We start from the raw sequence: 15,142 nt of genomic DNA on the forward strand, positions 1-15,142 counted from the left end.
TATCAGTACAAAATTGCCTACGTGTTTTTGTTACAGTATTTTAGGGCATAAAATAGGAAGAGGATGGAGAAGATGCTTCTGAGGGTGGGTGGCAGCCTGTCTGGTGAATTGTACTGTACAGAAGTTGAAGAGTTTTGTCTATGTGAATAGTTCAGATTTTCTCTGTAGTCAGTCTAGAGAAATGGGCATCACCGTGGGAAGGTGGTGCCCATCCAGGTATAATGAAACATCCTGCTCAGGAGGCAGGGAGGGAGGGAGAGAGATGAAATGGTTTGGATAGTAAGGTTAGGGGAGCTGACTAAACAGCCAGTTCTTTGTAGAACTTCTCCCAGGGCTCAGAAAGCAGGACTGCAGTTTTGTCTGGAAGGAAAGGTGTCTGTCTCCATCCATCCGTCTCACTTGTTTTTTATACTTCTGCAGATTCCAGAACTGAAGGGAGGCAGACTCCAAACAGCCCCTCTCAGTTCTCAGTTGTCATTGGAAAAATTTCCAATACATTAGCTTGAGAACCCTTGCGTTTCTGCTGCTACTGCAGCACTCCTGATATCTCAGAAATTGATTTCTTTGGAACAGAAACTGTCAGTCTTTGTGAGATGTGGTACAAGATTAATTTGACTTCTGACTGGAATCCCATTTCCACTAAAACCAAATTAAACCAACCTCCAATTCAACACACAAACTTTAAACAAAGAGCTGTCTTAACTATTATTTTAATGTTTCCTACTAGCTCCTATTAATTTTCTTGATCCTTTGAAATTCTTGGCCTCAGACAAAAACTTTAACTATTGTAACAGAAGTGTGAATAACTTGTGTTGTTTGCACGGTCAAACTTAGGGGGGGCGGAACTTGAAAGTTTCATAAGACATCCCCTTTTCCTGGAATTTCCAGACACATTTCAGACCTCCTAAAGTCTGTATGAGCTCATTTTAAAGTTTTCACTCTGTGTTTCAGAGATAGAAGGGTCTTTTGTTAACTTCAGGGTGCTCTCTAGTCATCCTTTGCTCACTTCTTGATTTCTTTAAACAATTACTTTGAAAGAAAACTTTTGTAGTTGGTGAGAATATCTTGACTACAAAAAATAAAAAATAGTTTGTATTATTATAATTGATGGATTTAGGGCAAGGGTATCTAAATATAGCTTACTCTCATAGTCTTTAAGTTAGAACCTCCGTGACCGATCTGTTAATAAGAAATTGGAGAGAGGAAACTCAAATCCTGTGGGAAATTAAAATTGTAGAAGTACTTTATCTATGTTTAATCTGAAAGATATTTCACATATGGAGGGCTAAATACAAATATAGCTGTAATATTTTCTTTCTATAAAACAGGATTTAAAAAGGGTTTAAGTAACATTAAGTTAATAAGATTGGGGAGCACTTTTGCCCTTTTGTGTGAGTAATGAATCTATGTAATCTTAGAGGGTTGTCACACAACTGGATTTTCCCAGAGTGGGGAACCAATAGAAGTCCTGATTTCCTTTGCCATGTATGTATTAGAAGCAAAAAGGATGTTATGTAGAGAAACAGACGGTATTACCAAGAGGGGGTTGAATCCCTGCCTCAGTGCTCTATCAACACACTCACTGGTTCTTGCAGCGGTTGGTGTCCTGCTCGTGCACAGAGAATGCTGGCTCGTATCTGAAGGGTTCTTGTTAGCCAGGTCTCCTGCACGCTTTTTCTTCAGGAAACAGCAAAAACCATTCAAACAAGCAGACAGTCACCCCAGATACTTTTCCGGGTTGGGTTACCAGTTCTACTGGAATAATTACAAAGGAGTGAATAACAACTTGGAACAGAGCAGCTTTGGAACAGAGGTGCACAGACACATGCATGTTTGGGGGCAGGGGGGGAGGGGAAAAAAAGAAAGACAGTCATAATAAATTTATTCCTAACTTGCTTAGGGTGGTTAGGGAACTGTATGTGTTAGCCCTTTGTCCAGTACAGCCTAACCAAAACATACAGGAGAAGAACACCTGCCTTCCATGGCCAATTCCTTAATTTGTCCATTTGTGAGCTTATTAAGCCTTAGGGGGTTTTTTTCCTTCTTGATTTTGACTCTCTAACCTCTCTCATTTGGTGAAAGTTCTCCGCAGCTGTGACTGGAGAAAGAAAATACCCACTTTTATCCAGGTAACATAAATAATAGCAGTAATACTGTTTAACAGAATTGCACTAGAGAAGTTACCAGCTCCTTCCTCAGCTTTCCTACCCAAAATTGCTTAACTTGGGGGCAGTTAAGTTTTAAAGCATGGGTAACAGGTAGAAGTACATGCAGATAGCTCATCAATCCCTAATCAGTGATCAGCAGCATCCCTGGAGAGCTCAAGGCTGGATTTCAGTGGAAACAAGCCTTGCTACATTACAGGACACTGTTGGTATCTCCGTAGGTTATTTCCATTCCCGATTGTCAACATGTATTCCCTTCCATTTGTCTAAAAATAATCAAACATGCTTTCCCCAAAGAGTGGAGAACCAGTAAAGGTTGTGATTTCATAAAGCATACTGGGTTTGACTGAAGGGCCAAAGCAGGGCTCTGTGGAAGTGTGCTCAGTTTTAAGATCTCTGTGGTCTGCAATAGCTGCTATCTTTTCCTGTCAGCAAAGCCATCAGTGGATATTGTTTTCATGTTTGTGCCCAGCTGCATACTTACCTGAGGCAATTGTCTCAAACGTGTACACAAAAGCAAAATGCAGTAGCTTTTTTGGCATTGAATTTCACCTACGCACATACTGTCTCAAAAAAAAAAAAAGGAATTCAGTAACGCAGCAAACACTTCGCTTTTACCCTGTGAAACAGAGTTTGATACCGTGACTCAGGCATGCAAAAGTGGGTCAGGCTCTTTTAATTCATGTTCCGTTTGTTCATTTCAAAGTTCTTGGTTTATCTGGAATCAGTTGCCTGGGGAATTTTTGGAGTGTCCATCACTAGAGAGGTCTTTAAGGTCGACTTAGACAAACAACTGTCAGAAGTGATACTGATGTGGCACAGAGATACGGGTGGAAGGTGCACTGAGGTCCTTTCCTGCCCTATTTCTGTAACACTAGTCGGAAAAGCCCAATTTTATGATAGTTTGCTAAAAGCAGGCTGGCTTCTGCTCTCATGCAGAGGTCAATTGGGAATAACTGCTTAGGGCACTGAGCCAGATTCAGCAGATGAGATCAGAAGGGGATTTTTGAAGGGAAACAGTTTTAAAAAAAGAAGAAAGGTTAAGAAGGAACATGAGATGGTAGCAGTACCTGATTTCTGTGGTACCAGTGTCCTTGTCTCATTCAGGGTGTGAGTTTGCTGCTGGTGTAAGACTGAGATCATTAGCTCATGACAGTGACACTTCGTAGAAGTTAATGGATGCAATATGGCTCAGTTATTTCTTTCACCTTTCCTGTCTCCCTCAACGATTTCCCCTTGGAAGCAGTCACTTCCCTGCGTGGGGGCTCTGCTCAACTTCATGCTAATCCACAGTGTAAACAGGAAATACCAAGTCTCCCCCCCAAGTTTAGAGTGTTGCTCCTAATACTTTCATGATGCTAAGAAACTGATTTTGAGCTCACTTTGCTTACTAACTTTATGGCATATATTCTTTGATGTCCAGGGGGTAACGCTGCTATAAATGGTGTAACAAGAACCACAGCTCATGCACAGCTGTAGGTCTCTTAAGATAGGCAGTAATCGGGGCGAAGCAGGGGAACTTCAGCTAACTGAATAACGTTGTTCCAGCACATTAAGCAATATTGGCACATCAGTGTGAGTCAGTATGTGCCTTTTCTGCTGAGCTACTGTCCAAAGGACTAGAGTGGCTGTCCAAGTCTAGGGTTGCTAGAAACCAGTACAGTCTTGCACTGGGTGTAATATAAACACCCTTATATGTTGCCAGTTGGAAGCATAGGATATTTTTAGCTAAAGCTTGTTGAGGTGGCAAGTGGACTCAAAATGAGTATTCCTAAGTTGCTCGTGGTATAGCAGCTTTTGTTCCAGAATATGACAACTTTATTCTGAGTATCTAATTGGCTCTCCGTTCAGTGCTCCTGCGTGGGAAGATTATCAAGACTCAGTACTGACCTTTGAATTCACAGCCTGTTATCCTCCAAATTAATTTCCATGTATAGATAAATCCTCGTAACTGGACAAGCCCAGAAATGGTATAATGAGGCCTTTTTGTTGGCATGTTATTCCACAGCTGCAATTTGGGAAAGAATGTTTCGATTCTGCTACAAGAATGAGGTTTTGTGCCACTTGCACTTGACTGAAATTTGCCATTGTCAGTTGACAGTTCTCAGTATACAGGCTGGCCAGCAGAGCGCCGGTGGCTGAACTTGGCAGATCTGTGTTATCGTGTTCCTAGTGTAGTACTGCTTGGAGATCAGGTCTCCTCTGAACATAGCAGCAGTGGTCCTGTCATCCAGGGCTTTCTATCGCAGATGACCTAGAGGTTGTACCGGAGCTGAATTAAGCTGTTACTGAGAGCTGCAAGATGCTATCAAACTGAAATCTGCCAAAGGCACGGGCACAGCTGATACAGGCAGCCTACTGACAACTTGAGTGCAGATTTCATGTAGTGGAAAAGATAGGAAGACTTCCGAGTGGATTAGGTCTTTGTTGCCTTTTTTTTTTTTTTTTTTAATTAAATGGCATAACCACAGAATGCTTTCATGCTGTTTGTATATATGCACCTGCCTTGCTGTCCCACCCCCCAAATCCAGTGTGCCCCTTTCTGTTGCGTTCAAAAGCGAAGTTTGAAAAAGTTAATATGATGTCAGTTGTTACCAAAAATAGCAAATGTCTGACTATTGCATCGCTTCTTCAGTTTCTGTGTGGTCTGGGACTGCCTTTGTAGCTACAGCCTGCACATTGCACAGGCGCTGCCCTGGCGTGCATCACGCCGCTGCCACAGTGGCTCAGCAGTGTTGATGGCCGCCTTCCTTGCAGCCTGCCGCAGCAGTGCCCTGTCGTGCAACCTTGGAACTGAAGCGTAAAGAACAGATTGTAAAATGTATTGATTTCAGGTGCTTGATTTTTAGAAAATACCCTTGTCCCTTCTCTTCTTCCACTCAGATGTTCACTGCTCTTTTGCTTTCCAGACAGGATGGTTTCTTCCACTTTCTACATGGTTGGGATACTGGGAAAGAATGTTCTTGCTCTCAGCTCTAGTGGCAGGGAAGCCTTCAGTGCGCACAAAGAATAACTGAAAGGATACTAAACAGATTTAGGGGAAATTTGTAGACTCTGAGGGAACTAAAATCACAACATCGCAGCCAAACCGCATGTTTCCAAGGAGGTATAATATTCATACACTTGTTCTGACAAGAATTACAAAGCGAGGATTCCAAGTTAATATTAAATCAACTGCTAGAAGGATATACAGTCCGTCAGGCATATCGCCTTTATTTTCTGCTGTCCTTGTAAAGTAGAATTGCAGGGCATTGCTTCCTATAGCCATGTGTACTGAAAGTTTAATTTTTAGACTAAAACCTGAACCAACATGGATGGTTTTAAGAAACAGACATTGCTCACACTAATGATGTAGGACAGCCAAGCACTGTCCACTGAAGCTAAAAACCAGTCAAATGCACACATTCTCTCTACATCATTTCAGAGCACCAGAATTCTCAGACTAATGAAATAGCAGTTCATAGTTGAGCAAGAAGAACAATTTCTGAGCATTGACTATCAACAGAGCATAACTAATGTGTTTCTACCTTGGAAGCCCATACATGTACTAATCAGAGTGCTTTCATTGAAACCGTGCCTAATTTGAAATCTGTGGTGCTAACTCCTTCATAACTATTCCAATTTCTCATCTAATTGCCACGTTTAAAGGGAGTAGCCATAAGCTTCCACAGTGCTGGAGTATCTTCTGTTGGTTTTGGAGATACGGCACGTAACCACAGTGATGGGTTGACAATAGCTAAGGACACCAAACTAATCATGCCATAGTATCACGTCAAAAAGTATTTAGGTTTCAGACTGAGCTGAACTCCATAGCACGTACAAACCCAAACTCCCAATGGGAGGATATAGAGAAGACAGAGTCGAGGCTTTTCTTGGATGTGTACAGTGAAAGGACGAGAGGCAAAAATGGGCACAAGTTGCATCAAGAGAAATTCCCATTAGGTATTAGGAAGCAATCTTTAACCTTTATGGCAGTGACACATTGCAGCTGGGGCACAGCGAGGTTGTGAAATACCCATCAGAACATGTCTGGACAAGGTCCCGGTAGCCTTGTCTGATTTGGCCCTGCTTCAGGGACAGGGATTAAACAAGATGCCCTTCAGAGGTTTCCCCCAACCTATTGTGATTCTAAAATACGCAATACCAGCATACTTAAGATTTATGTCTAGAGTCCAAAATAAGTCTGAGAGGAGAAACTGAAATTTAGTTGCTGTTCCCAAGGCTTTTTGTGTAAACTTAAAACACAAATAATGCAGAATGTATTGTTATCAAAGAGAAACGCTTCAGATCCATATTAACATAAATGAGGCAAGAATCAGTCTTTTCACCTGCTAAATGGTATCAAATGTATATTTTCTTTTTTTCTCCCCCTTTTAGCTTACCTTCAGTCTAACCAGGTCATGGGCTGGGGAGAGAAGGCGATCGAACTGCGCTCTGTGGACACAGGAAATCTGGAAGGAGTATTCATGCACAAGAAAGCACAGAAGCTAAAATTCCTATGTGAAAGAAATGACAAGGTACAGAGATAAGTACAGTGTGGTGATTTAGCAAAAATGAGCAATAGTTGACTATGGCACTAAAACCATTTAATTTTTTAACTTTATTTTTACATTGGTTATCACTTAGTTATCACTTCCTTATTCAAAGCAAACGTAGTCACTGACCCCACAGAGCACTCATTATGGATATTCCGCACTTTCACACCACCCTGCTTTAGTCAGCCCTGTTATAACTCCTGTTCCACCCAGCCTTACCGGGTATCAGAGGTGACAACAAATACAGGCAGTTCAAAGCAGCCATCATGGAAAAAACCCAGTGCTCTAATATTTGAGATATTGCAGACACTAGAATGTGTATAATCACGTATGATTTGTTGCATGTAGCAGTTCTTGCATGTTCTGTGAAACCTGCTTAGTCCCACTGACATATTTAGAAAACTGGGGCCCCAAAACTGTTTAGATGAATTAATTTAAAATGTTCTCGTGTCTTTCCAAATAGGAAAAGAAATATACCAAAAAAATATATCCCAGTTGTATATATACCACAAGCACAGTTTCACTTTAAAGATTCTCATGGGATTAAAACTGAATTGGGATATAAATATCCTTGTATTTGGGACTGGCATTCTATCAGATTTTTTGTATGAGTAAAAATATTCTCATAAATGTAAACTGACAGTAGCTTCTTTTTTTTTTTTTTTTTTTCCCCTTCCAAGGTGTTCTTTGCATCTGTACAGTCAGGAGGCAGCAGTCAAATATACTTTATGACTCTTGGTCAAAACGTACTATTCAACTGGTAAATCACAACAAAATGAAGGATGCTTTGAAATTCCCTGTAGGTAGCAGTGTAAAATGCTTGGAGGTAATATACAAAAATTTGCACTTTTTACCTATAAAAATTTTGTCATTATTAACTTTTCAAAATTCATATTCCTTCCATATGGAAAGAATTCCATTTTCCTGTCAGAAGTATCGCAAACATGTTCAGTTTGTCTTCTAAAATATGTTGCAAACCAAGATTGTATTCACAGCATTGGAGAGAACAACTTTAATGAAGAATGTAGCCAATGCAAGAAGTTCCTGTACTCCGGAGAAGTGTACGCTTTCATTTTCACAGGTGATACAACCCTGTTATCTTGAGCTGAGGTCTCTTTCTTTTTTTGGACAGCAACATCTGTAGGTAGATAGAAAAATACAAACAAGTTGGGCAACAGGTTGGAATCTACTTTGTTTTGAATTGGGGATTGGCTTGTTTGGCATTTTAAGCAAGCTGTTACTGTTTCACCAAGACTCACTTGTCCAAATCTTAGGATCAGTGGAGGAGCAGCTCTTCGTGATGGGATGCTCGAGGGGTTGTATCCTGTGCTGGGCAGACGGGTGCATTTCACTGCAGAGTTGTAAAAGCAACTACTTCTAGACATGTGCCCCATCTGGTAGATTTTACAGAAGCAGGGAGCAGACTTCATCTTTCTCTCAGGGCTGGATGCCTGAGCCCGTAGACACAGTTACTGTAGAATGTATTTGTAAAAACGGTTTGAATAGTAGTTTGTCAAAATCATCTATGCATAAAGCATTACGGACCTGAACCTGTCACTTTTATTCAGACACGGGACCCAGCTCGTGTGAGCTGATTTAAAGGCACTACCCATGTATATAAGGGCAGAGGATCAGGCACCTTCTTTTCTTCCCTTCTTGGTCTTTCAGCATCAAGTCTTCATGTATTTTTGTGTAAATATAATCTTTCCACAATGGATGTTTAGGATTAACAAATGTATTCTTAATATAGTTATGAAAATATCCAAAGAGTTAATCTATTATAAATAGAAAATATAAATAATTTCAGGTGCTTTCTATACTAATTACGTCTAAATAAAGCTGCATCCATTAGTGTCACTGGTGCCAGTGTTTCTGCATAAACTCTGTTCTCAGGGGCTTGTAACTTGGCCGTAAAACTATACAGATATAATATATATACACTATATATAATCATGTACTATGATTAAATTGTAGGGTTTAATGCAATCCTTATTTAGCTGATTTTTGGGTGTGCTTTGAAAATGTAAAGCATCAAATGTAATACAAAAGAGCTCTTTCCAGACATGATACAGTATAGATGACGTTGTAGGCAAAAGTGAAATTGCTAGCTACAGTGTTTGAAAATAGATTATTTTTTACTTGAAATATGTGATACTGAAAGGTGCAGGGAAAGTGTGTTGGAATATCTGGTCGTCTACCTCAAGGATGATGATTCAAAGTTGACTGAGAAGGGGAGAAATAAAGTTGTTTAAACCGATAGCTGTTTTGTAGAATATGTCAGGTGAAGTGAGTGTTCACAGTCATGCTGTGACTGACAGGTGCTCAGACAGCAGCCATCAGCTCCAGAGCTGGTACCCTTGTAGATGTCAGCAGAGAATCAAACTAGGCGCTCATCACCCTTCCCGTGCTTCCCCGCGCTGGCACCTCGGCTGCTGCAGGCAGGTCAGAGGTGCCCACACTGTTGCTGTCTGTATTCTTTGGCTCTGTGGAGGACTGCACTTTCCAAAGTTATTAACATAGCACTTTTCACAAGCACTAGCTTATCTCAAAATGTCTAGTGGTTTTTTGATGAAGTATTTTCTTTTGCAGCGTTTTAACTTACAGAAAAATAAGCCGAAGGCCATACTGAAAAAATCCATGTGCTTAAATACTTGAATTGGTTCTTGATGTATGCGAGTAATGAGCTTGTGTGCAGTTAAAATCTGAATGGGATCCTGTGATCAGCAGTGCTGTGGGAAAGCAGGAGGTCTCTGGCTGTTTGTAGTAACGTTCCCACCTGCTGCCGATGCCAGGACTGGGGTAAAAGAGCAAAACGTGGCTCGGGTCCCTGTGCTACTGAACACTGGGCTTGTTTTGATCAACCAAAAAAAAAAAAAACCACCCCAAAACCAAACAAACCTAAACCTGTAACACAGATGAAAGTTTTAATTACAGGTGTAAAATGATTTGCAGACAATCTGAAATATAACTTACTTGATTTTTTACTTCGAATAAAAAGTCCAAGAGACTGTGAAGAAAGAACAGCTTTCATTTTGTACCCAGCAGGTGTGCAAAACTTGCTTGCACAACTGCTCGTGCTATAAGCAATCAGTGATCCAGGCTGCCCTATAATATTTTTTTAAAGTGTGCTTATCTCAGCAGCCTCTGCATTACATGGGATGCATGAGAATTTTTTCCCTCCCCCATTTTGGCGTCAACAGGTAGGAGGCAGATTTTTCCTGATGCTAGGCATTAGTTAAAAAGCATTTAGCAGAGAACAGTGGGAATTTAGAACAACCCATATCAACAGATTAAAGAATCAAATGTGATCAAACGTGTTTAATATTAAAGTGTGACAGTAAGTTGACACACTGTGAAGATGTTTAGCTCTGTACGGGGCAGGGGGTGCTGAGGAGTTCAACAGAGGGAATGTGCACTATTACAGCGAGATTTTAGTTTTTCATTGTTTCCCTCTACTAGCTCTCTCCTCTTTCCAGCTATCTTTCAAGGCAGTGGGTTGGATTTCAATCTCTCACTTTGCATGTAAAACCATTGGAATTATTTGGGTTACATCCATGTCTAAATATGGAAAGAATCAGGCCCTTAGAGGTGAATGCTTTTAAAGGATGTAGAAGTGGTATTGCAAATAGCAATTTTGGATTTGGATGCAACAAGGAGAAGGCTGTGGCATTTTCTCATTATCAAGAGAAAATCACAATGGTTGAAGATGAGAAAGAGCCCAGATGTGTTGAGAAGGATAACAGAAGAGAGTGGAAGTGACTGAAGAGGGAGGAGGGAAAAGCGGAAGAAAATAAATAGGAGTAGCCAAAGGGGAGGGAGTGGATGTCTGGAACAGTGTATTGCTGTAGGAGGAATAAAAAAACAGGTTAAGGGGTGTTAAGGAAAAGAAAGTAGCCAAAGAAATTGAAAGGTATCTGGAGCGGCTGGGTGGTCTAAACACTGAATGAGAGTGTGTTGTGAATAACTGTTCAGTTCAAAGGCTAGAGGAAAAAAAAACGAGAGACCCAAGTCTATCCTGACGTAAATTTAACTATGCAAAATGTTTATCAGATTTGTAGTTCAACTTTGTGAGGTGTTTCTCTAGCTGTACTCTTTTGCTAACACTTTTAAAACCAAGGAGTGAACTGCTTAACAATGTGTTTTTCTAGTGATGTCACTTTGATGTCGACAAATGTTACAGGGGCAGAAGTGCAGAGTGTGAAGGATCCACGTCAGTAATCCTTTGGTACATGCAGTATCTAATGGCAGCTGGTGCTCCTAATGATGCATATGCCAAAACGTGATTGCACTAGTACTGCAGCAAGATAGTATTGTATGTGCCTGCTTTCATTTTAGGAATGGCAAACTCTACTCTGCAGCCTGAACCTTGACACAGGACTTTAAACCCTGGGAACAACGCAAGCCATGTACTGTACATTATGTATTGTTCCTAATCTTGAAATTGTACAACTGAAACAGTAATAAAAAATACTCTGAAAATCAAAACTAGTATTGTGCTTGTAAAATTCTTTTATACTGGCGTAAGTTATTGTAAAAATCGCAGAAAGCTTTGTTACTGTTTTCCAAATCCAGCCAGTATCCCTAGAGAAACATCTACCTCTGCCTACAGAGACACAGTGAATATATTTCCTTGCAGGGGATGAAGATGTTGAGGTGACAGTGTGAGGGTTCAGCCGAGAAGAGCGCCGGTAAGGGCGACAGCTGGCGTGGTGCTGTGCATGCTGCTAATGAGCTTCACGAGTGAATTTCTGTGTTTCTGCCTTTCTCTTTACACAAATACCCAGTGGGACCAAGGGCAGTGGAACTAGAGCAAAATGACAGCTTGCAGTCATTGATGCTACAAGAACATGTATGTTTATCAACCCAAATGCCAGGTTAGCCCAGTTCACTTTTTCTTGGGTATGCTCATGCAGTCTTTGTTGCCACATATAAAATTTATTGCTATACATAACAAGGTGTGATAGCACATTGTAGCTGCACCGCTTAAGAATTAGGAATTTTGTCATTTATGCCAGTGCTGGGGTTGGAAGGGGTGAGGGCATGAAGCAAAATTTCTCGTCATTTTTTAACATGCAGAGTATTATTTTTCATCAATATTTTATCTCTTTTAAGCTAGCAGAGCACGTTGTTTCCAGCATTTGAGGTATGGAGTGGGATCTGTATTACAAGTTTAAAGACACCATGGTCACTTGATTGGGTAGGTAACTTAGTTTTGCCAGTCATCATTGTTCTTTCCACCAAAAGTTACTTCCCAGCTTCAGTGATACAGTACATCTGGATTATTCCTTATCAGTTACTTCAGGTGAGTTTCACTTCCCAGCACAAGAGGAAATATATCAGGTTTAAGTTCCAGTACAATTCTCTGTTGGGCAGATTTTTTTCTCTCCTTTTTATTTGCTCACCTCCTTTAAAATGGGGAATAATTGTCGTAAGTAGTGATGCCAAAATGGTACAGAGTAACTGCTCAGAGACTAATTTTGTCTTTAAGAAGCAAAGGTATTTATTTCGTGCAACATTGGGGAGCTATCCAATTCACACCGGACAAACTAGCTCGAAAGTTTTCAGTGAAAAGTTAGGTATTTTATACAGTTTTCGTGAGAGGTTACACAACATCTTTATATACACACTCATTTGATTTTGACACCTAATCATTCCATTCACAATAGGTGGGATCCAGGTGGAGCAGACCTTTCAATTTTCTTTGTTCAACGATTTCCTGACTTGATGGTCTCATCTCCTTCAGCTGCCCGCCTTAACTTTTCTAATTATTCAGAGTACATTCAGTCGAACCTTTCCTAATTATTCAGAGTACATTCCTTTCCTAACACAAACAGAGCATCATCCAGAGCATTCTACCAAACTCATCCTGACTAATCTTTTTATTTTAAGACCTTGTTCTGTTTCAGTAGAGAAGAGCAAGAATTCTGGCTTCTTGCTTCACCTGTGATTCAGTTCTGCACCGTTGACTCTGCTATTAAAAAAAAAAAAAAAAAGACAGCCATTCATATAGGCATTATCAATGGACTGGAAGATTTCATTAATGTTGTGAAAAAACTTACCAAGACATAAAAAGTACTGATTTCTAGAACCAGCATGAAAAATCTTGTATCCAGCCGCATAGATGTGAAGAGAACTGCAGGTAAGGATCCAAGGGTTTACTCTTTTGAGGTGATCCTTTATTGTTTTCTGACTGCAGATGTGTGCTGCCTTGCCAAAGGTTAGCAATGTGTACAGTGAGAAGTGCTGATCTTAAGACCCTGGCTTTCCCATTGCTTCTAATATTGTCAGGTTTTTCAGAGCAGGCTACAGTTTTCATCTTCTGTATTAACTATTACCTGTTATTTTATTTTTTTTTTGCCCCCTTAACTTCAGCCAAGATGGTTCTACAGTTTCCAGGAAAAATGCTAGGGACAGTGTTTGTCTTGTCCATGTTTGTTTTTTTGCAAAAAGACAGAAACAAACTTCTCCCATCACAAACAAAACAGGGTAAGTGAACTTGACATGCTTTTCTATTTAAAAAAAAAAAGCTTCAGGAACCAAAACCAGAGAAGTGGTCAGTAAACGGGTGTTTGTACCTTTTGCCATTCCCTTTAGTGAAAAGAGAAGCTCATTTGCCATGCCCCTTTAGGGCTGCTCCATTTCTATTAAAAATATAAAAATAGATGTTGCCCTGTGCTCAGGATGAGCCCTTACAAAAGCCTGTTTCCCGGGCCGTTAGCAGGCACGCTGCTCCAGCCTGGACGGCCGCGTCACAAGAAGTTTTCCTGCAGCAGCAGCTCCGGGCTTGGACTGCGTAGCCCAGCCAAAAAGCAGCCCGAAAGGCGGTGTGTGAAAGGGAACCGCCGCTGCCGAAATCCGGACGAGTGACACCTGGTAGAAGTCTGCAGGCAAAGTAAAACTGGACAAAATGCCCAGAGGTGACAGCAAATAAAGGCAATTCCAAATCGAACCTGCAGTTCCTAGGTGTGGGGGTTGATCTACCCTGTCTAGACTGGGACTACAACATTATTTGTATTTTTATCTGATATATATACTAAGCTTGATCGCTATGGCAGGTGCCATAAGCAACATCAGAGGAAGTGTTGCATTGGCTAGGCACTAAAATCTCCTCCCGGCGCACCCACTCGCTGGCATTGACTGACACGCAGATAGGCAGCACACCCACTGAATCAGCGGTGTACCAGCCACCAAGAGTAGTCATCTCACCCTACCCTTAAAAATATGAATATTCTGTGGGAAATACTGACTAAACAAAATGCAAACTGGGTCCAACTATGGCCCTCATTTGTGTGAGCACTACTTAAAATTCAACTTATTTACAACAAAATTAAATTAGCCTTTCTCTGATCATCCTTGTTCATGATCCTCCCCCAGTCCTCATCCTAAGTTGTTCAATTAAAATACTATTAAGAAACCAGAAGGTTGTGAATTGCTAGAAACTGAACCCACTTGGAGACAAAGGAGCATCCATCCATATACCAATTCATCTGATACAGCTTCTGGCATACAAGAAAATCATGGAGGAGGCGCATATTGGATTCCAGTCAACAGATGAGACCAGGGTTCCTCTTGCCCTTTCTTAAGGCAGCAGCCAGGATCAAGCTAATACACAATTTACTTAGTCCCCTTCCCCTACACCAGACATACTTCATCTTGGCCCTATATACTTCTAAGTCTGCATCTGGGTTTGTGCTGTATATTCTGTAAGGTGCTGCACAAAATCAGCGTATAGGTGCCAAAAGGCAACAGAGAGATGGCCGCTAGACTTTATCCAACATAAGAAAGCAACCATTTTTTTTTTTTTGTAGAATCTGCAATGTAGCCAAAAAAAGCCAGGAAGGGGAGGCATGAATTAGCAGGCACTAGTAAGTAACACACAGAATTCTTCTCTCCCTGGTGGAAACTGCGTCACCTTAAGAAGCCTGCAAACTTACCGTGACTTGACAGTAGAGCTGCCCCAATGAAGTTGTATTACCCACATTGCCCCTAAAGGCATAGATAAAACAGTTTGTATCTCACCATCATAAACCACACTTTTGCAAACAAAATAATGCCAGTCCAAAGTGAAAGCATTTGGGGTTTTGTCTCACAGCAGGAAAAACTAAAATATCTTCTTTAATTGACAACTATTTGCCAAACAGTAGAGCGAGGCAGTAAGGTACAGCTACACACACACACATACGCACACACTGCAAGTTACATAATACATTAAACTGTAATAGTTTTGTATTACCTACTGTATTTGCATTATCTATTAGACTAATTTTTTTTTAGTAAGACTTCTGCAAGGATCAAAGGATTGGATGATCCTTATGGGTCCCTTCCAACTTGAGATCTTCTATGATACTATGATTCTATTGCTATTGGAGCTCAAATGAAAAGGCATTTTAATTTTAGCTTTGTTTTACATTTGTTTTACATATAGTAGTTTGTTTCATGGTA

General features: G+C 40.6%; 1 protein-coding gene and 1 long non-coding RNA gene across 8 annotated transcripts in view; one reads left to right on the plus strand and one right to left on the minus strand.

The window, feature by feature from the left end:
• The window catches only part of NRK (Nik related kinase), a 105,617-nt gene extending 97,055 nt beyond the window's left edge, over positions 1-8,562 (plus strand). For all 7 annotated transcript variants that reach the window (XM_055727210.1, XM_055727207.1, XM_055727212.1 and 4 more), the window contains 2 exons: positions 6,543-6,682; positions 7,381-8,562. In XM_055727210.1, the coding sequence (XP_055583185.1) occupies positions 6,543-6,682; positions 7,381-7,464 (224 nt within the window). In that variant the 3' untranslated portion in view covers positions 7,465-8,562. The remainder of the gene's footprint in view (positions 1-6,542; positions 6,683-7,380) is intronic.
• A 943-nt stretch (positions 8,563-9,505) lies between these two features.
• Positions 9,506-13,137, minus strand: LOC129737403 (uncharacterized). The gene is made up of 2 exons (XR_008735202.1): positions 12,491-13,137; positions 9,506-12,456 (listed from the first exon to the last, which is right to left on the minus strand). It is a non-coding gene; the product is annotated as an uncharacterized LOC129737403 (long non-coding RNA).
• Positions 13,138-15,142: the final 2,005 nt, after the last annotated feature.

The sequence above is a fragment of the Falco cherrug genome, chromosome 15 (genome assembly GCF_023634085.1).
Source record: "Falco cherrug isolate bFalChe1 chromosome 15, bFalChe1.pri, whole genome shotgun sequence".
NCBI classification, from domain to species: Eukaryota; Metazoa; Chordata; class Aves; order Falconiformes; family Falconidae; genus Falco; species Falco cherrug.